At 56.6% G+C, this 20,043-nt stretch overlaps 1 protein-coding gene across 5 annotated transcripts in view; it reads left to right on the top strand.

Annotated features, from left to right (window-relative positions):
• The window catches only part of HERC2 (HECT and RLD domain containing E3 ubiquitin protein ligase 2), a 102,037-nt gene that overhangs the window by 16,067 nt on the left and 65,927 nt on the right, over nt 1–20,043 (top strand). For 4 of the 5 annotated variants that reach the window (XM_055141026.1, XM_055141024.1, XM_055141023.1 and 1 more), the window contains exons 4-19: nt 608–745; nt 2,164–2,383; nt 3,923–4,023; nt 4,318–4,474; nt 5,417–5,530; nt 6,580–6,751; nt 6,961–7,134; nt 7,835–8,023; nt 8,746–8,897; nt 10,129–10,286; nt 10,553–10,666; nt 11,197–11,448; nt 12,583–12,776; nt 14,974–15,174; nt 18,215–18,443; nt 18,525–18,649. In XM_055141026.1, coding sequence (XP_054997001.1) covers nt 608–745; nt 2,164–2,383; nt 3,923–4,023; nt 4,318–4,474; nt 5,417–5,530; nt 6,580–6,751; nt 6,961–7,134; nt 7,835–8,023; nt 8,746–8,897; nt 10,129–10,286; nt 10,553–10,666; nt 11,197–11,448; nt 12,583–12,776; nt 14,974–15,174; nt 18,215–18,443; nt 18,525–18,649 — 2,690 coding nt within the window. The remainder of the gene's footprint in view (nt 1–607; nt 746–2,163; nt 2,384–3,922; nt 4,024–4,317; nt 4,475–5,416; nt 5,531–6,579; nt 6,752–6,960; nt 7,135–7,834; nt 8,024–8,745; nt 8,898–10,128; nt 10,287–10,552; nt 10,667–11,196; nt 11,449–12,582; nt 12,777–14,973; nt 15,175–18,214; nt 18,444–18,524; nt 18,650–20,043) is intronic. The other variant, XM_055141025.1, reaches the window with a different exon arrangement.

The following is a 20,043-nucleotide window of genomic DNA, read 5'->3' as shown; positions in this document are numbered from 1 at the left end:
TTTGCCTCATGTCCTTGAGGTGTTATTGTGGGTCTCATATACATTTGAAGCTGTCATGTTTCCTTGGAAAATGTACTCCTTTATATTGTTGTAGTCTACATTATTGCTGCTAATTTTCTCTGTGCTCTATTTTGTCATTTTGTCTGCTATTAACATAGCTATTTCAACTCTATTTTGACTCCTTTTTTTTTTCTTCTCTTTTATTTTTCGTTTTTTGGGCCATACCTGGCCATGCCCAGGGTTTACTGCTGGCTCTGCGCTCAGGGATCACTCCTCATGGACTTGGGGGTAGTATGGGGCACCAGGGATCAAACCTGGGTTGGCCTGCGGTACTGTTGATCAGGCCCCTTGACTCGTTAAGACTCGTTTTTCTTAATGTGTCTGTGTATTTCCATTTGTTGACTTAATGTGGGGTATTTGGGCCACACACTGTGGCAGTGGGAACTTTGTGGGCTGGGGCCTCTTCTGAGCTGTTGCCCAGCACAGCCTGGGGGTGCCTGCGGCCACTTAACAGACCATTGCGGAGGCTGGGGCAGGTGAGGGGGGTACGGCAAGTGGTTGTTATGTCTTGAAGAGGAACGTACAGATGAAGGTTTTTGTTTTCCAGATGACGGTGTGGATGGTCAGAGTGGATCCAAGAAGGAAGACCTGAATGACAAAGAGAAAAAGGAAGAAGAGGAGGCGCCCGCGCCTGCCTGCCGGGCCAAGTCCATCCTGGAGAGCTGGGTGTGGGGCCGGCAGCCAGGTACCCCAGCTGCCCAAGTCGGCCGACCCCAAGGCGGGCTCCGGAAACTGCTTCAGGTTCTGTAGTGAGATTGGAACGACTGGTGTCGCCATGCTTGGCACCACGGCCCATTATAGAGCCTCTTCCTCTTCCCCCTCCGCTCCCCACTCTGCACTGTCGCTGGGCCTTAGGCTTGGCTTCTCTTGGTCCCTCGGCCCACGCAGGTGTGGCCATAGAACTTCTGTTCTTCTCAGGGCATATTTGACTTCCACGGTGACCTCTGGGCCCGCCGTGAGTGTCTTTGGCGAGTGCTTCCATTTCCTTCCTTTCTAAGGCTGAGTCATGTTTGTCATCTGGAGATCCACGCTGTGTTTGTCGGTCACCGAGCACTGACCGTTCCACTGCTTCCCCTTCTGGCCCTTGTGGCTGATGCGGTGTTGATCGCAGATACCGAGAGCTCAGGTCTCCGCCCTCATTCCAGTGGAAGTGTTGGGCTGGTGGGATCCTGGACACTTTGTTAACCTGCTTTCCCGGCAGCCCGTGTCGAGGGTCCGATTTGCTGGGTCCTTCCCACCAGTGGCTGTGGTCAGTGTTGGCCTTGGGCTCATCTCTTAGTCAGTTTTTTGGTTTTCGGGCGGCCAGTACTGCTGACTACCTTCTCCTGGGCTTGGACTCCCCGTGTATCCCCTGCAGGGCGGGGATACTTCTGTGTACCTTCTGTGTACCTTGTCCACATTTTCTGCTTGTGTTGTTCCTTTTACTTTGGTGTTTCGAGAGTTCAGAGACACTCCGGACACTCGCCCTTAGATGCACGTTTCACACACACATTCTCAGAGTTCATGGTTTGTCTTTTCATCCTACTGACATGGTCTTTAGTACACTAGAAGGGTGGTTGTTATTTTGGGGCCATACACAATTGGTGCTCAGGGATCCTTCCTGGAGGAGCGTGGGGAACCATGTGGCGTCCTGGGGATCAAACCCGGGGCTGCCAGTGCTCTCCCTGCAGTGCTGGCCCCTATTCATTCTAGTAGCTGTTGTGGTCTCCCTGGTTCGGGGACGGAGGTCCTATGGGTGTGAGAGTGAGGTTGGTTCCTGGCCCCTCATGAGCCCTGATCACCAGAGTGGCTGGTCCCCAGGCTCCGGCCTTGCTGGGGTCACGCATCTGTACAGACAGAAGCACAGTGCTCCCTCGGCAGCTTGGGGCAAGTTCTCTGTGTGGAATCCAGGTCTGGGACCTCATGGGGACTGACTCAGACTCCTCTGGGCACACTGAAATGGTCGGCGTTACCGTTGTCCCTGCATCTGCTCCATTGAGGGAGCGGGGTGTGGGGGGGAGGTTTTCACTCAGCCCCAGAAGTGAGCAGCAGGGGGCCTGGGCGGGGTGAGCTCGGCACCCTGCAGTGACCGCCCTGCCCTGGCGTTTCCCGCCCTGCTCGCAGATGTGAACGAGCTGAAGGAGTGCCTCTCGGTGCTGGTGAAGGAGCAGCAGGCCCTGGCCGTGCGGGCCGCCACCACCACCCTCTCGGCCCTGAGGCTCAAGCAGAGGCTGGTCATCCTGGAGCGCTACTTCATCGCCCTGAACCGAACGGTGTTCCAGGAGAATGTCAAGGTCAGGTGGAAGACCAGTAGCATTTCTCTGCCGCCTGTGGACAAAAAAAGGTGAGACCCTGATTAGGGTGGCCCCTGAGTGCCCACCTGATGGCCACCTCGACTGGCGGCCTTTCTGAACGTTCAAGAGGCTTTCAGACAAATCCTTTTGGTCATCGCGCGTCCTTTTTTTTTTTTTTTTGCTTTTTGGGTCACACTCGGCGATGCACAGGGGTTACTCCTGGCTTTGCACTCAGGAATTACTTCTCGCGGTGCTCAGGGGACCATATGGGATGCTGGGAATTGAACCCGGGGTCGGCCGTGTGCAAGGCAAACGCCCTACCTGCTGTGCTATTGCTCCAGCCCCATCGCGCGTCCTTTTGTGTTTCTTCTCACCTGGAGAATCCGCCTCAGGGCCAGCAGCCTCTGCTGGGGCAGAGTTTGGACCCACACTCCCCACTTGAAAGCAAGAGCGACAATCTTGACATGGCTGCCAGGGCCGCGTCTTGTCCACGTGTTTCTCTCTGCTGTGCTTTTGTGTTCAGAAGGTCAGCCTGAGAGATTTCCGATTTCCCCAGAGAATCGTCTTGTACAGGATCACAGTTACTGTCCTTGACTTGGCCACTCTCGTGCAGAGGAGCAGGAGAAAGTGCTGGAAAAGCCCGAGAGAGAGAGGAGAGCAGGGGCTGCGAGGGTCCCCTGGGCACTCTTTGCTGCTGAAGGGGGGGTCATGTTCCCCTCCACAGAGCCCAGTGGTTCCAGGATGCATTCTAGCAAGTGACAGAGGAGCTGGACAGTGATGGCCCTCCGTGTCGTCCTCGCTGAGACGTGCTCTGCCTGTGCTATTGGAACATTCTAGATTCTTTGGGGGTTCCTGTGTATGTTGGATCATTGAATCCATAGTGCAGAGGTGGCTGAGAGTCCATTTGCCATTTCTTGGTGGTCTTGCGTCTGTGGTGGTTAATGATTGGGGATTAACTGAAGCCCGTCTTTCATTAAATGGAAATCCCTAAAGCTAAAATGTAAACAAAACAGGAAACATGCCTTTTTATTTTGAGGTAATTGTGAATTGACGTGAGCTGTGAGAAACAGCAGGAATGGCCAGAGAGATAGTACAGCGTGCTTGCCTTGCTCATGGCTGACCCGGTCTCTACCCCTGGCACCCCATACCATCCCCTGAGCACCGCCCAGAATGATCCCTGGGTGCAGATCCCAGGAGTGACTGGCACAGGACTGGGCCTCCACGTCACGGCTCTGCCCACGTAGTTTGTGTTCATCATGAATCACCCCCCAGCACACGCACACACGCATGCACACGTGCGCATGCATGCACCCACACATCCACACACACATTACAATCCGTGATCCTTGGGTATTTTGCGAACCTTCTTCTGAGTCATGCGAACACCTTTCTCCTCAAAGAGGAGACCTTTTCTTTGCAAAGGGCTGCTGGGTGAAGACCCTTGAAGAAACGAGACTCAGAAATGCTGAGTGTGTGGTGGAGAGAAAGCCCGGGCTGGTGGTGTGCACAGGGCCCCTGGGGGTGCCGCTTGGGCTTCTCCCTCAGCCTTGACTGACCAGTCTCCCGTCCCATCTGCGTGTTGTCCACAGCTCTAGGCCCGCAGGCAAAGGCGTGGAGGGACTCGCCAGAGTGGGCTCCCGGGCGGCGCTCTCCTTCGCCTTCGCGTTCTTGCGCAGGGCCTGGCGCTCAGGTACGCATTTCCCGCGCGCATTGGTGTGTGTGTGTGTGTGTCCCTCTGCTCTCGGGTGTGTGTGTGTGTCCCTCTGCTCTCGGGTGTGTGTGTGTGTGTGTGTGTGTGTGCGCACATGGCGCATGCTGACGGGAGGTGTGCGAGAAACCCTCCAAGCTGCAGGTGTCTGCTCAGAAGGGGCGCAGGTGCAAGTTGGACCCCGGCCCGCTGGGCCTGGGAGCTCCTGGCAGGGGCCGCTGCTGCCTCTCAGGTGGACGAGGGGAGTGGATGCATGACGTGCGTGTCTGTGCCCAGGGGAGGACGCGGACCTCTGCAGCGAGCTGCTTCAGGAGTCGCTGGACGCGCTGCGAGCCCTGCCCGAGGCCTCCCTCTTCGATGAGAGCGCCGTGTCCTCCGTGTGGCTGGAGGTGGTGGAGAGAGCCACCCGCTTCCTGCGCTCGGTGGTGACCGGGTGAGTGCCTCTCGGTGGGCTGGGACTGAAGGATGTTTCTGGAGCGTGAGGGTCAGCGCCTGGGCTGGGTGGTGGAGTCTCCTCTGCTTAGCATCAGAGCGAAGACGCGGGCGCCCGTCTTCTCAGAGGAAGGATCTCGGCTGGGGAATTCGGCCTGTGGTGCTGTGCCTTTTGTCCGTGTGAATCAGTGTCAAGCAAAAGTCTCTGCTCAGCACAGAACGTGTGCTGGCGTGAAGAGACGAGAGTGCGTCCCTGCCCACACCCCGCACCCTTGCCCTGGTGGGCGGCACTCAGATCCTCAGGCCCGGGCATCAGCTCCAGCTGCACACAGGGCCTTGCCAGCCTGCAGCTGTGGGTTCGCTAGGTGAGGGCCTGGCAGCTCTACTCCCCGTGGTCCTTGTTAGTGGTTTCCGGCATGTCCCCACCACAGTGAGAGGGTATGGAGCCCCCTTCACCCCCAACACACACATGACACCAAGACCCAGTGACCATGTGACCTGTACTGGAGCAGCAGTTGCCGAGGGAGGGAGGGGGAAGTGCTGGTGTGTGTGGGGGAGACCCAGGCCCTTCGCTGGCTGTTGCAGGGCAGTGAGGTACTCCAGGCGCTGCAGTGCCACAGAAATGGTTTCAGACATGTCACCAGCTGTGATCTCACTGCAGCTGAGTGCGTGACGTCCATAGAATCAGATCCTCAGGAGTTAGTTTCATGCTTGGAAACGGCTGGCGAAGTCTGTGCAGCAAACCCCAGACCCTCGACTGTCGGGGGTGGGAGGGGTGGTGTGGACAGGGACACACTCTCCACGGCAGCAGGTTCTGTGCTTATTCACATTTTAAAACCACGACAGTGCACAGCAACACGGGCCGGATTCCCAGCCCAGATCCGTCCTCTGTGAAGTCAGTGGGGAGCATCTCGGCCTTCTCTCACGCCCGCTGTCCTTTCAGGGATGTGCACGGGACGCCAGGCACCAAGGGGCCGGGGAGTGCCATCCCCCTGCAGGACCAACACCTGGCGCTGGCCATCCTGCTGGAGCTGGCGGTGCAGAGAGGCACGCTGAGGTGAGTGCTGCGGGGGTGGGCGGGCGGGTCCCGCAGTCAGGACCAGCCCCACTTTCCCCTCGCCTCTGTCTGGGCGCAGGGACACGCTCCCCCTGCTCGGCTCTCTGGGCGCTGCTCTGCCCTCCCGCGTAGTTTCCTTCTGGCATTGTTGTCACCGTGTTCCGTGTCTCAGTCGCCCTGGTGGGTGCAGGGTGCCAGCCCAGGCCCCTCCTGTGTGAGCCCCTGCTCCTGCCCCTGTGCTTTCTCTGGCCCAGCTCCGGACTGAGTTTGTTCCACACCTTTAAAGGCCTGGATTCTCGGGGCTGGAGTGATAGCATAGTGTGTAAGGCATTTGCCTTGCATGCAGTCGACCTGGGCTCAATTCCCAGCATCCCATATGGTCCCCTGAGCACTACCAGGGGTAATTCCTGAGTGCAGAGTCAGGAGTGACCCCTGTGCATCACTGGGTGTGACCCAAAAAGCAGAAAAAAAAAAGTTCTGGATTCTTCTGTGCAAAGTTGTGTCACAGAATTTTTTTTTCTTTTTGGGCTACACCCGGTGATGCTCAGGGCTTACTCCTGCCTCTGCGCTCACGAATCACTCCTGGCAGCGCTGGGGGACCATATGGGATGCTGGGGATCGAACCCGGGTCTGCTGCGTGTAAGGCAAACGCTCTAACCACTGAACTATCACTCCAGCCCATGTGTCTCAGCTTCTTAACTGGTTTCCTGGTTCAGATGAAGGCAGAGGTCTTGTGTTAACATCTTGGTGCTGCTGCCCAGTGATCTTTCTGCCCACATGGTTTTCTCGTCATTTTTGTTTTTATTTTGGGGCCATACTTGCTCTGTACCCAGGAATCACTCCCGGCAGTGCTCGGGGGACCCTCTGGGATGCCCGGGATGGAGCCTGGGTTGACTGTGTGCCCAGCAGGCGCCCACCCCCCCGCGGCCCCCCCCCACGCGGTGCTATGGTCGTGGGCCTCCTGTTGTCCTTTAGCGACTTCCCGTGGTCTAGCTGCCAGCTGGGTCTCCAGCAGGCTGGTGACTAGAGTGGCCGCGCTTGTCTTCCAGCCAGATGCTGTCTGCCGTGCTGCTGCTACAGCAGCTGTGGGACAGTGGGACACGGGAAACAGACAACGAGCGCTCGGCGCAGGGCACCAGCGCCCCACTCCTCCCCCTGCTTCAGCGATTCCAGAGCATCCTGTGCAGCAAAGATGACCCCCACACCGAGGGCGACCCGCACGTAAGCATCCCTGGGACGCCGTGCGCGCAGCCCCCACTGTCTCCAGGGGTGGACGTGGCCGAGTGTGTCAGGGTCCCCTGCAGCTGTGGAGCCAGGCCGGTACCTGCGTTCCTACTGGCTGTGCGAGGGCGCGGGGCCCCGGTGCGTGATGTTGTCTGGGGGACGCCCCGTCCTGCCCTGTCGAGCATGCCCTCTGCTTCCCTCTGCAGCTCCTGACGGGCCCGCTTAGCCCCAATGAGAGTTTCCTGCGGTACTTGACCCTCCCGCAGGACAACGAGCTCGCCATCGACCTGCGGCAGACGGCGGTCGTGGTCATGGCACACCTGGACCGCCTGGCCACCCCCTGCATGCCGCCGCTCTGCAGCTCTCCGACCTCGCACAAGGTGTGTGGGGCTTCCTGGCTCCCCGTTCCCCGCCTGAGCACTCGGGCCATCACTGGTTAGCAGCCCCGTGCTTGGCCAGCTTTCTCCACACACGCGTGCTGTCCAGCCTTCCTCATGGGCTGTCGGCTCTCGTCCTACATCCCCACCGAGCAGTAGGGCCAGTGTCCGCAGTCACTACCTGCGTCTGTTTCTGATAGGTCGCATGAGAGATTTTATCTTATAGTCCAGTTGTGTGATATATTCAAGTCTCTGGAGTCAATAGTACATGCCGGGACAATTTCACTTCTTCCCCTGCCCCAAAGGCATCCCCACTTGCTGCCCTCCCTGTGGGCAGAGTTTAGTGTCAGCCCGTTTTGTTGCTTTATGTCTGACAGTCGTCACTCCCCTCCCCATCCACCCCTGGGCTGGAACTCCTTGGAGTCCCTCCCTCTCTCCCTCCCTCCCCCCCTCCCTCCCTCCCTTCCTCCCACCCTCCCTTCCTTCCTGAACATTTTTGGCTTGGGTTTTGGCTCATGCCTGGTGGTGCTGTGCTGGCTCTGTGTCCAGGATCACTCCTGGCAGGCTTGGGCGGGGAGGGGTTGGGTGCCAGGGACTGAACAGGTCTCACTAGCCCCTCCTCGCTTTTGTTTCCACCGTATAGTGTCCCGGCAGAAACAGTGTGTTTCCTTGGACTAAGTAGGCCATTTTCCTCCTCTGACAGGGCTCACTGCAAGAGCTCATCGGCTGGGGCCTGATCGGATGGAAACACTACGCTAATGTGATCGGCCCGATCCAGTGCGAGGGCCTGGCTAACCTGGGGGTCATGCAGATCGCCTGTGCAGAGAAGCGCTTCCTTATCCTGTCGCGCAATGGCCGAGTGTACACGCAGGCCTACAGCAGCGACACTCTGGTGGGTGCCCTGTGGGGGCCTCCCCGTGGGCCGGTCTCTGGTCGCTTTGGTCTCTGAAGACTTGTGTCTTGCCCATCATGTTTTATGGTTGAGATTGTGATCTGTTAGCTCAAGATTTGGGGGCAGAGGGGCCGGAATGATAGCAGAGCGGGTAGGGATTTGCCTTGCACACCGTTGATCTAGGTTTGATTCCCAGCATCCCATATGGTCCCCTGAGCACCGCCAGGTGTAATTCCTGAGTGCAGAGTCAGGAGTAACCCCTGTGCATTGCCGGGTGTGACCCAAAAAGAAAAAAAAAAAGATTTGGGGGCAGAATGTCTTTTACGATCAGAAACATCAGGGGTCAGAGTACAGCAGGGCTGTGGGGCTCTCCTTGCGTGCAGCTGTCCTGCGTCCCATGTGCTCCCCAAGCAGGCCAGGAGTGGTTCCTGAGCACAGAAGTGCAAAATCAGGAGTAAACCCTGAGCATTGCCAGGCGTGGTTCTCCCTACCCTCCCCAAAAAATCAGAATCGTCAGACAGACCCTCGGGGCCTGTGTTGGTTCTGTTGCTGATTTGACTCAGTGACAAATGAGGGGTTTGTCTGTTGGGGATGGCGGCAAGTGTGGAGATGGGGTTCTTGGCTTTCGGCCCCAAGGCTTTGTCGCGCAGGATGTGCGAGGCAGCCCCCAGGGCGCATCTCCTCGGATGCCGTGCTGATCTCCTTCCCGCCGTCTCCCTCAGGCGCCACAGCTGGTCCAAGGGCTCGCCTCCCGGAACATCGTCAAGATCGCCGCCCACGCGGATGGGCAGCACTACCTGGCCTTGGCAGCCACCGGAGAGGTGTTCTCGTGGGGCTGCGGGGACGGCGGACGGCTGGGCCACGGGGACACTGTGTATGTATGGCCCCGCGCTCGCCTCTTTTCCCGTGTTGTTCCCAGGATCGGCTGGGACGAGTGGGCTCCAGACTGTGTCCACCCGGGGTGGGGACCACTGGGAGTCCAGCTCCCTGCCAGCCCCTCCCCCGGCTGCACCCTGCCTTGAACTTTCTCCCCTGCACACCCATGGTCTGTCCAGTGGCCACGAAGGCTTCAGCGTGTCCATGTCGGGGTGGCCCCACCCCCTTCCCTGGAGCCTTCTCGCCATTTCCGCACACGTGAAAGTCAGTGTCCTGTTTCGTGAGCAGCCAGCGGGAGTTCTTCCGTTGGCGCCTTCACTGGCAAGGCCGGGCAGGGCCCTCTGCTTGTGACTGGTGTGGGTGGGCCTGGGAGCCGGAGCTCTGCCCTCCTGTGGCAGTGGGGATGCACGTGGCAGGAGCAGTGTGGAGTCGTGAGGGGACGGGCTCCTGTCTCTGGGTCGTGGGAGAATTCAGATGACGTTCTCTAGACACTCCAGTGCTGGGATGGGGGGAGGGGTGGGGAGGTCAGCAGGTGTGGGAGCACAGCAGGGATGAGCAGAGGAGCCCCAAGCGCAGAGTTCAGAACTGTTTCTGCCGTTGGTCCCCCATGAGGCCCGTGTGTCTTTGCTCTTTAGCCCGTAGTGTGTGCAAACCTGCTGTTTGTAACAGACGGTCCTTGTTCGTCCCAGGCATGCTGGGTCCGGATAGGAGGAGAGCTGAGCACAGGCAGTCGCCCCTCTGGAGCCGCAGAGGCTCTGCAGGGCATGCACCTGTGGTCTGAGCTCCACAACTGCACTCCGGGAATCTGGGGAGTGCGTCTGTGGGCCTTCCTGTGGGTGGGGTCGGTCAGCAGTGTGGTCGGATCCCACCATGTCTGCTTCTGTAGGTCAGTGACAGCCCTGCTCTGAGCTCAGGGTTCAGCTCCATGATCAGGAAATGTCCTCGAGCGGGCCCTGCTCCCGCCCCTCTCTCCTGGCAGCAGCTGCCCTGTCCTCCCCGGAGAGTCTCTTAGCCATGTCCTTGTGTCCCTAGGGGTCTCTGCTCAGCAGACGGGTCTTTGTGTGGTTGCTGTGAATCTGCCGGTGACTTTAATATGCCTTCAGCTTCCTGCCGGCAGCTGGGCTGGGCCCTGGGCATCGGCTCTGCGTAGACCAGAGTGGGGTCGGGCTGGGATGGGCACAGCCATCGGGGTGGAGGGGGCAATTGCCCATTGTTGCTTCTGTCTGCAGGCCTCTGGAGGAGCCCAAGGTCATCTCGGCCTTCTCCGGCAAGCAGGCGGGGAAGCATGTCGTCCACATCGCCTGCGGCAGCACCTACAGCGCAGCCATCACCGCCGAGGGCGAGCTGTACACCTGGGGCCGGGGCAACTACGGGCGGCTGGGCCACGGTGCGTGCCTGCACAGGACGGGCTGGCGGCCACAGTGTGTGCCTGCAAGGGACGGGGTGGGGCCACGGGGGTCCCTGCGCTGGATGTGGTTGGGGGCCAGGGTGCATGCCAGCACAGGACCGGGTGGGACCACGGTGGTCGCTGTGCTGGATGGGCGGGGCCCACGGCATGTCCCTGCCGTGGCCCCGGAGCCATGCGGCCACTGCAGCAGGACTGTGGCAGCTGCTGTTTGTGGACGTGCAGTGCCAGCATCTTGTCTGTTCCAGGCTCCAGTGAAGATGAGGCTATTCCCATGCTGGTCGCTGGCCTTAAAGGATTGAAGGTGATTGACGTGGCCTGTGGGAGTGGTGACGCACAGACCCTCGCTGTGACGGAGAATGGTGCGTGGCGGCCTGGCAGGAACAGCGATGTGGGTGTGATAGGGCTGGGGACGCGAGTGCAGTGGCCCTCAGGCTGCCTTGGGGACGCGGGTGCAGTGACACTTGGCCTGTGCAGTGCTCTGGCTTTCTGTGCTCACCAGAGGCCCAGAATTTCCTGGAGTGGGCAAGTGTCTCTGAAAGTCCGCCTGACCCTCCTAGATAGTGGGCTTCTTCGTGGCGATCAGCATCTGTCTTTGGGAATTTAATTTTTAACTCAAACATTTGAGAGTGAAATGGAATATCTGACATTTTCAAGTCTGGTCGGGCTGGAGAGAAGCATGGTAGCTAGGCCGCTTGATTGCAGTCAGTGATCCAGGCTCTGCCCCGGCACCCCATATGGGCCCCTGATCTGTGAGTGCTGCTAGGTGTGGCCCCCCAGCCATAGAAGCCATTTCTGATGGCCTTGTGTGCTGCATCGGGCCACCGAGTCCCCGAGAGCCCCTGAGGAGTGAGTCGCACTCCTTTTGCTCGAGTGCGTTTGTGATCTCTAGGTCAGGTGTGGTCCTGGGGAGACGGCGACTACGGCAAGCTGGGCCGAGGCGGCAGTGACGGCTGTAAGACCCCGAAGCTGATCGAGAAGCTTCAGGACTTGGATGTCGTCAAAGTCCGCTGTGGAAGTCAGTTTTCTGTCGCGCTGACGAAAGACGGGCAGGTGTACTCCTGGGGGAAAGGCGACAACCAGCGGCTTGGGCATGGGACAGAGGAGCATGTGCGCTACCCCAAGCTCCTGGAAGGCTTGCAAGGTGGGCAGGAGGGAGACGCCCCATGGGCATGGTTTGGTCAATGCCTCTAGTTGACTACAGGGCCCCTCCCTTACCTGATGTTCTGCCAGCAGGAACTGTTTTTTTTTTTTTTTTCTTTTTGGGTCACACCCAGGGGTGCACAGAGGTTAATCCTAGTTTATGCACTCAGGAATTACTCCTGGCGGTGCTTGGGGGACCATATGGTATGCTGAGAATTGAACTAGGGTCGGTTGCATGCAAGGCAAACGCCCTACCCGCTATGCTATCACTCCAGCCCTAGGAACTGTTTTTCTTTTTAGTTTTTAGGTCATACCTGGGGATTCTTGGGTCACTCCTGGCTCCGCACTCAGGAATTACTCCTGGCGGTGGATGAAACGGGATACTGGGGATCAGACCCAGGTCAGCCACGTGCAAAGCAAGCGCCCTGCCCCACTATGCTCTCTCTGCAGGAACTCAACCACATCTTATTAGGTACAGATAAAAATTGGAAGTTAGGAACCAGAGCAGTAGTCCAGTGAATAAGATGCTTGCCTTGCTGTGGCTGACTGTGGTTCAATCCTGGCATCCCATAGGGTCCTCTGACTCCGCCAGGAGTGACCCCTCAGTGCAGAGCCAGGAGGAAGCCCTGTGCACTCCGGGTGGGGCCCCAAAACAGGAAAGCAGCTTGTGTATATTGCAAAGGGGCCAATGGCAGGGCTCTGGAAGCGCTGGAATTTTGCAGGACGAGGCCCTGACCTCTGTCCTCAGCACCAGCCACCCCCAACCCTGGAGCCATCAAGCTCCCTGTTGCTGGGTGAGCACTGCCAGAAGCGTAGAATTCCTCTCCCTAAGGCACAGTCTCTTGAGCACACCCTGGAATGACCCCTCAGCACTGAGCCGGGGTGTCCCCTGAGCACCGCTGTTTGTGTCCCTCAAAACAACCAGAACAGAAACTTAGCCTCTTTTTGAATGAGGAGAGCAAAACAACTTCCTTCTCCCATCACCTAGCTCTGTCTTCTTGGCAGTTGACATGTCCCAGTAGTAGCTGGTGAAACTGCAGGTTTATCTGGCGACGGTTGAGCAGTCGAGCTGTGTCGAGCAGTTGGAGCACGGCAGGGTTGAAGCGCAGCCTGCATCTTTCTCTCCGCCTTCTAGGGAAGAAGGTGATTGATGTGGCCGCGGGCTCCACGCACTGCTTGGCCCTCACCGAGGACAGTGAGGTGCACAGCTGGGGCAGCAACGACCAGTGCCAGCACTTCGACACCTTGCGAGTGACCAAGCCGGAACCCACGGCGTTGCCGGGCCTGGATACCAAACACATCGTCGGCATCGCCTGTGGGCCAGCGCAGGTGCTGTTGCCGGGGGCTGCTTGCACGGCGTGGCTGGAATTTGGTGGCCTGTCATTGATGGCCGAGATGTAGAAACGGCTTGGGTGTCACGATATTGTGCTGACCTCGTGACTCCAGTCGTCCCGTCGTCAGCCTCTTGGAGGGAAGCAGTCGTGTTGTCTACACAGAGACCGTTTTCTTCTTCTTTCACCCCTTGCCTTGCTGCCCTGCCGGGACGGGCTGTCAGTTGCTGCCGAGTAAGAGCAGTGAGGAGAACAAACTGTTAAGTCTGTCAGGAAAGACTAGGGATGTTTTCTTAAATTAATCCCCCTTCTTTTGAGAGGTTTCCTGTCTTGGATAGATGATGAATTTCATCACATACTTTTTTGTTGGGGGGGTGAGGGTCCACACCTGGTGATGTCCAGGGGTTATTCCTGGCACTAGAAATCACCCCAGGTGGGTTCAGGGGACCCAGTGCGGTCCTGGGGCTGGAGCCCAGGTCATGTGCATGGCAGGCATCCTACCCAGTGGGCTAACCTCCGGCCCATCACGTGTCCTTCTTCTCAAATGATCAGATCCCTTGGTTTCTTGAGTTTGTTTCTGTGTATAGGGGAAATATAGAGATTGCTTTTCAAATCGGGCCCATATTTGGAGGTGTTGGGATAATCAACAGTTGGTCATGGAACATTGTTCTTTTATTATGCTGTTGGATTTGATGTGCTGATTATGTGCATGAGGATTTTTCTGTTGGTGCTCATCAGATTCTGACTAGTGGCTCTCTTAAATGGTTTTGTTTTCTTTTCTAAAAAATCAAGATAAAAGTAGTCTTTGAAAAAGTATTCCATCATTTCTGTTTTCTAGAAAGGATCGGGATTCCTGCTATTTCTTGGTTTTGGGCTGGTTCTAAGTGTGCTCAGGACTTGCTCCTGACTGTGCACTCAGGGATCACTCCAGGTGGGCTTGGGGGGCCGTATCAGGTACTAGGGATTGAATCCGGTCAGCCACATGCAAGGCAAGTGCCTTAACGCCTGTGCTATCTCTCTTGCCCACTACTATTTTTCCTTTTGGTGTGTTTTTGTTGGGGGAGTTCATCTGAGCCTGGGCATGTGTATCTTTTTATGGTTTTTTGGGTCGTACCTGGTGATGGTCGGAAGTTACTCCTGGCTCTGCACTCAGGAATTACATTGCCTGTCTATCTCTCTCTCCCCACCTCACCTGCACATGTGTGTGACTGTGGTACTCATGTGTTCAGTTGTAGTGTGGGTCTCTCTTACACATATGCAAATGCACATGTGTGGCAGTGGTATCACTGTATCACTGTCACTGTCATCCCATTGCTCATTGATGTGCTCAAGCGGGCACCAGTTTTTGGCATATCGAATATGCCACAGGTAGCTTCCCAGACTCTGCCGTGCGGGTGAGATACTTTCGGTAGCTTGCCAGGCTCTCCGAGAGAGATGGAGGAATCGAACCCGGGTCGGCTGCCCAATGGTACTTCAACTTTTTTGCTACTTTCCATCTTTGTATGTGAATTAGTCTTCTTGTAGATACTATAAAATTGTGTAATTTTTAGGTAATGAGAAACCGCATTTATGCTTTGTTTTGGCACCACTCGTGGCTCAGTGCTTCAGGGACGGTCGGCATCTGGGATGGAGCTCGGGCCCTTGCACTCCAGCTCTTTGGTCTGTCCCCCTGGCCCTGGGCTTGGATGGTCTCCCCCCTAACATCCTGATTGTCTTATTTCTGTTGGTATGTTTTGAACATTCAACGTCAATGGTGAGTTGAATTTGTGTCTGTCATTGATTTGGGGTTCCTGACTCCTGAAATACTCGAGTGTTTTCTGCATTCCGTTTGAAATGATGGAATCCTCACCTGTGTGCCTCGGCGGGCGTTTCTTCGAGGTTGGTGGTTGCTCTGGAGATCTCGAGAGAGTCCCTCCTCCCTTCAGGAGCCCTGTGGTCGCTGCTACCTTTCAAGAATGATGCGTTTTTAAAATGAGCTTTTTTTTCCCTTCTTACCTGTGGCAGAGCATGCGGGGGCAGTGAGCAGAGTGGGAGGGTCGGAAGCAGGGCTCGTGCATGTCGTTACTGTGAGGACACGTGTTCTGGTGGGATGGACAGTGGGCAGGGGAGCGGAGCAGTCATTGAGGACCAGAGACTCCTCCACCAGGTGCCCACACCATACCTGAGGGACCCTGTTTCTTCTGCTTCTCCCACAGAGCTTTGCGTGGTCATCTTGCTCTGAGTGGTCCATCGGCCTCCGCGTCCCATTTGTGGTGGACATCTGCTCATTGACCTTTGAGCAGCTGGACCTCCTGCTTCGGCAAGTGAGCGAGGGCATGGATGGCACCGCTGACTGGCCCCCACCGCAGGAGAAGGAGTGCATGGCTGTGGCTACGCTGAATCTGCTCCGGCTGCAGGTACCCGGCGGCCCCCGGGCCCTCGGCCCTGCTGTGGGCAGCCCTGGTCTTCATAGTGCTGCAGATTGAAAGGTGGGAGCTGGCCTTGTAAGTGGGCCCCGTCTGTGACCATGCCAGGTGTTGGGCAGCAGTCTGGTCAGGCTCTCCACACTGAGTGCGAGGCAGTGGTCTGGTCAGGCTGTGTCCATGCTGGGTGCCAGGCAGCGGTCTGTCAGACTGTCCACTCTGGGTGCCAGGATCTGTGCGGCCACAGGTGTGGCCATGGGGAGGCGGCTCAGTGGGAACCCTGACCTCTGGCATCCACACCCAACTGCTGTGAGACAGGCACCAACTAACGAAGCAGGAGCCCTTTGGGTTGTGTAGTTCCCACTATGGCGAGCTGGTCTGTGCATGCCTCAGGGAGTCCACTTGCAGTCTGCCAGTGCAGGGGTGTCCTGGCCAGGACAGGAGGGCCTGAGGACAGGGTGGGGGTGGGACAGGAGGGCCTGAGCACAGGGTGGGGGTGGGACAGGAGGGCCTGGGGCCAGGACAGGGGTAGGACAGGAGGGCCTGGGGACAGGGGTGGGACAGAAGGGTCTGGGCACAGGAGGGCCTGGGGCCTTGGCAGGGTCTTGTCCTGTCCTATCCTTACTGCCCTGTGTCTGGTCCTCTCTACGCTAAGGGCAACCTGACATCAATGCAAATGTTTCCTGTAGTTGACCTGCTTCTCTGATCTGCCTTCTAGGTTTTTCTTTGTGACCCTAATAGGTTTTTTTTTTTTTTATGCAAGTCCATTTTTAATTTATTTAGCGCTTAGGCTTGTCTATCTTTCTGTTCCAGAGGAATAACCAGTTGGGTACTGAGAGGTTATCCTATTTGTTCTTTTACCTACTTAGAGCAAGTGGTTTCTATCCAGAGTGATCATTTCCAACTATCTTTGTCATAATGGTCCCTCTCTATCCCAACTGCCTTCTCCCCCAGCACTTGAGGCAGGCTTCCAATCTCAGACTGATCCTCCTTGCCCTTGTTTCTACTGTCCTTGGGTATTAGCCTCGTACCATGTTTGTTTTTTTTTTAATTCCACAAATGAGTTCAGTTGTTCTATATCTGTTCCTCTCTTCCTGATACATTTCATTCAGCATGATACTCTGCATGTCCATCCATTTATAAGCGAATTTCATAATTTCATTTTTCCTAACTGCTGTATAGTATTTCATTGTATACACGTACCATAGTTTCTTTAATCAGTTGTTTGTTCTCGGGCACTTGGGTTATTTCTAGATTCTGGCTACTGTGAGTAGTACTGCGATAAACATAGGAGTGCAGATGGTGTTTCTGCTGTGTGTTTTTGAGCCCCAGGGTATATTCCCAAAAGTGGGATTGCTGGGTCATATGGAAGCCCAGTTTCTAGCTTTTTGAGGAATTATCCATATTGTTCCAGAAAGGTTGGATCAGTTGACATTCCCACCAACAATGAATGAGAGTCCCTTTCTCCCTGCATCCGCATCAGCACTGGTTCTTGTTCTTTTGGATGTGTGCCAGTCACTGTGGTGTGAAATGATATCTCGTTGTTTTGATTTGCATCTCTCTGATGATTAGCGATATAAATCATTTTTCCTTGTGTCTTTTTTTTTTCATGTGTTTTTTGACCATTTGTATCTTCTTTGAGGAAGCTTCTGTTCTCCTTTCTTTCTTTCTTTTTTTTTTTTTTTTTTGCTCGGGTTTTTTTGTTTTGTTTATGGACCAGATCTGGCCATGCTCAGTGATTACTCCTGGTGGGCATGCCAAGGATTGAACCTGGGTTGGCTGCGTTCAAGGCAAGAGCCCTACTTGCTCTGGACCCTGTAGCACAGCTTCTTTAAAACTTTAAAATCACTGTTCTTGTTTTCATTGCTAACTTCTCTCTACCTTCTGCTTTCTGAGTATTCTACTTAAATGCTTGTTTTCAGATTTTTCCCTTAGCTGTATGTTTCTGAATTGTCTTTTTACTTTATAAAAACTTTTGTGGCCCCTGTTTTACACAGGTATATCTATTTGTGTGTGTGTGTGTTGTTGTTGTTGTTGTTGTTCTTTGGGCCACAGCCTGTGGTGCTCAGGGCTTACTCCTGGCTCCATGCTCAGGGATCAGCCCTGCCAGGGCACACGTGATGCCTGAGGTGGCCGGGTACATGGCGGGGATTGAATCAGCGTCAGCCATGTGCATGGTTCTGTTTCTGCTCCTAGGAATTTCTTGTCCCGCACTCTCAGTGGTGACAGACAGGAAGGAAGGAAAGGGAGACGCTGAGACTGCGCATGGAGCAGGAGCCCCGAGTGCCTCTCTCTGCCTCTGCCGTGGCCTCTGCCCTTCCCCATGTCTGCAGCTGTCACTGGGAGGTCGTGGCCCGCACAGGCGTTGGCCCACAGTGGCGGTGCCCACTCACAGTCGCAGTCGAGAGGCGAAGCTCACACACACCGCTGGTGCTGGCAGTGGGTTGTGGCTCCCTCCGGCTAGGCAGGTGTCTACCTGCAGCCACGTGCCCAGCTCCTTTGCCGATACAGTGGTGGGACCCAAGGCATCACACACGCCCTCATGTTGTCCTCCGTGGGTGTAGGTGGTGGGGGCTGGGGGTGAAGGTTGCTCTTTGCTCTCTGTGGAATTACAGTTGGGTTGAAAGTTTTCCTCTCGTGAAATAGCATTGTTGTGACTTTCCAAAAAGCATGGGCAACATTTTTCACCTAGTTTAAAAAAACAAAGGCGAGGGCCAGAGTGATAGTACAGTGGATCAGGCGCTTGCCTTATATGCTGTCAACCCATGTTCCATCCCTGGCATTCCATATGGTTCCTCTGAGCACCGCCAGGAATCTCTCCTGAGTGCAGAGCCAGGAGTAACCCCTGAGCACCGCCAGCAAGCAAGCAAACAAAATTAATAAAGATCAAAACTAAATTCAGCTTTGCAAAAAAAGAGAATAGGAAGCTGGTAATGGCTGTCTTTTCTTTCTTAAAAAGGTCTCGCAGAACTGACTTGTTCTCTCGAGTCAGGTTCTAAGCTCCATCCAGTGGGAACTGTCTTTCTCCTTGCAGCTGCATGCGGCCATCAGCCACCAGGTCGATCCGGAGCTCCTGGGCCTGGGGCTGGGCAGTGCCCTCCTGGGGAGCCTGAAGCAGACGGTGGTGGCCCTGGCCAGCAGTGCGGGTGTGCTGGGCACGGTGCAGGGCGCCGCCCAGGCCGTGCTGCAGAGCGGGTGGTCCGTGCTGCTACCCACGGCCGAGGAGCGGGCCCGGGCTCTCTCGGCCCTGCTGCCCTGTGCAGGTGGGCTGGGCAGGGGCGGGCCGTGCGGGGTGGGAGGGTGGTGCTCAGCGCCGCTTGGCAGGGACACGGGCTCATTTCTAGTTTCAGGCAACGAAGTCAACATAAGCCCAGGGCGGCGCTTCATGATCGATCTGCTGGTGGGCAGCCTGATGGCTGACGGCGGCTTGGAGTCAGCCCTGAATGCGGCCATCACCGCGGAGATCCAGGTACAGCAGGGAGGGAGCCTTGCCAGATCCCTGCAGACCGATGCCCGGTATCTGAGATCCATGGGGGAGGCCTGGGACCCCGGAACATTCCCCTGTGTACTCGAGGCACCGTCCCCATCCCCCAGGGCGTCTCTGTCTGCCTGGCTTTTCCCATTCTTGAGCCTGAGCTGGCCTGGGCCCTGGGGGCTGGATGCGGTCTCCCTGAGGTTTGTTTTTTCCCTCCTGGTGTCAGGAGTCGAACCTGGGGCCAGGTACATGTAGGGCGAGTGCTGTGTCCTTGAGCGCCCCCACCCCGATTTCCCGGGGCTTCCGCTGGCCTCTGAGCTGCTCACTCGGCAGTCTTGGTGCTTTCGTGGCTCTTGTTGCTGTGGCGGTGTTGGCTTTGGGAGAGAGCAGATGGGGCTGGGGCTGTTCTGCCACGTGCGAGGCCCGGTGTTGCACACACGCTGACACCGTGTGTTGCTGGAAGAAGCTGCAGCCGCTGCTCTGGGCCTTGTGAGTGAGTTCCGCTTCCTCTGCTAACCTTGTCAGCCGCGTTCTGTGGGCAGTATGGGGAGATCTCATAAATGTGGACGCACCCCCATGGATAGTGAATGGTTCTGACTCTCAGTGCTGACTCTAAGGCCTGCCCAGGTGCCCGTGTCCCTAGTGGCTCAGAGGGCGCAGTACCCTCTGCTGGAGGGTGTCCTTGGCTCACCAAGCTGTTGTTTCAGCGAATCTGCTTCCTGCCGTGGAAAGGGAACAGGTGGGGTGGGGTGGAAATGGCCACTGTGCTTCCGCAGTCAGAATCCGGGTCAAATGCAGGCTGATGCAGTGCTGTTCTGATGCTGGTGTGAGCACGGCGCTCGAATTTCACAGCTGCACACATGAGCTCACTGGTGCGGTGGCAGTGCCAGGATCGGGCATGTGCCAGCTCTGTCTGTCCCTTGGGGGGTTGCCTGGCTTCCTGGGTGAGTTTTCTATTGCTACGTCTGTACTTTGGGAAAGTTTAGATTATTTTGGCGGGGTGGGGTATTTTGGACCATACCCAGCAATGATCAGGGCTTACTCCTGATGGGGCTCGCATATGGGGTGCTGGGAATCGAACCTGGGCTGGCTGGGTACAAGGCAAGTGCCTCTCTGCTGCCAGTGCTCCTGCCCCCATGAAGTTGAGATTGTTTTCCTTTGTTTTGGGGCACACCTGTCTGTGCTGGGGGCTCCTCTTGGTTCTGCACTCTGGGGTTGCTCCCGGTCGGTGCTCAGGGGACCACACCGTGCTGGGGGTCAGCCCCAGCTTCCTCATGCAGCACATCGATCCAGAGGGCTGTGCCACTGCCAGCTGTGCCCCGGGCTCGCCCAGCTCTGCCCTCAGGGATCACTCCTGGCAGGCTTGCGCAGCTCTGGTGGGACATGAG

This window comes from Sorex araneus, chromosome 6 (genome assembly GCF_027595985.1).
Source record: "Sorex araneus isolate mSorAra2 chromosome 6, mSorAra2.pri, whole genome shotgun sequence".
Classification (NCBI taxonomy): Eukaryota; Metazoa; Chordata; class Mammalia; order Eulipotyphla; family Soricidae; genus Sorex; species Sorex araneus.
This window is presented reverse-complemented; position numbering and strand designations above follow the sequence as displayed.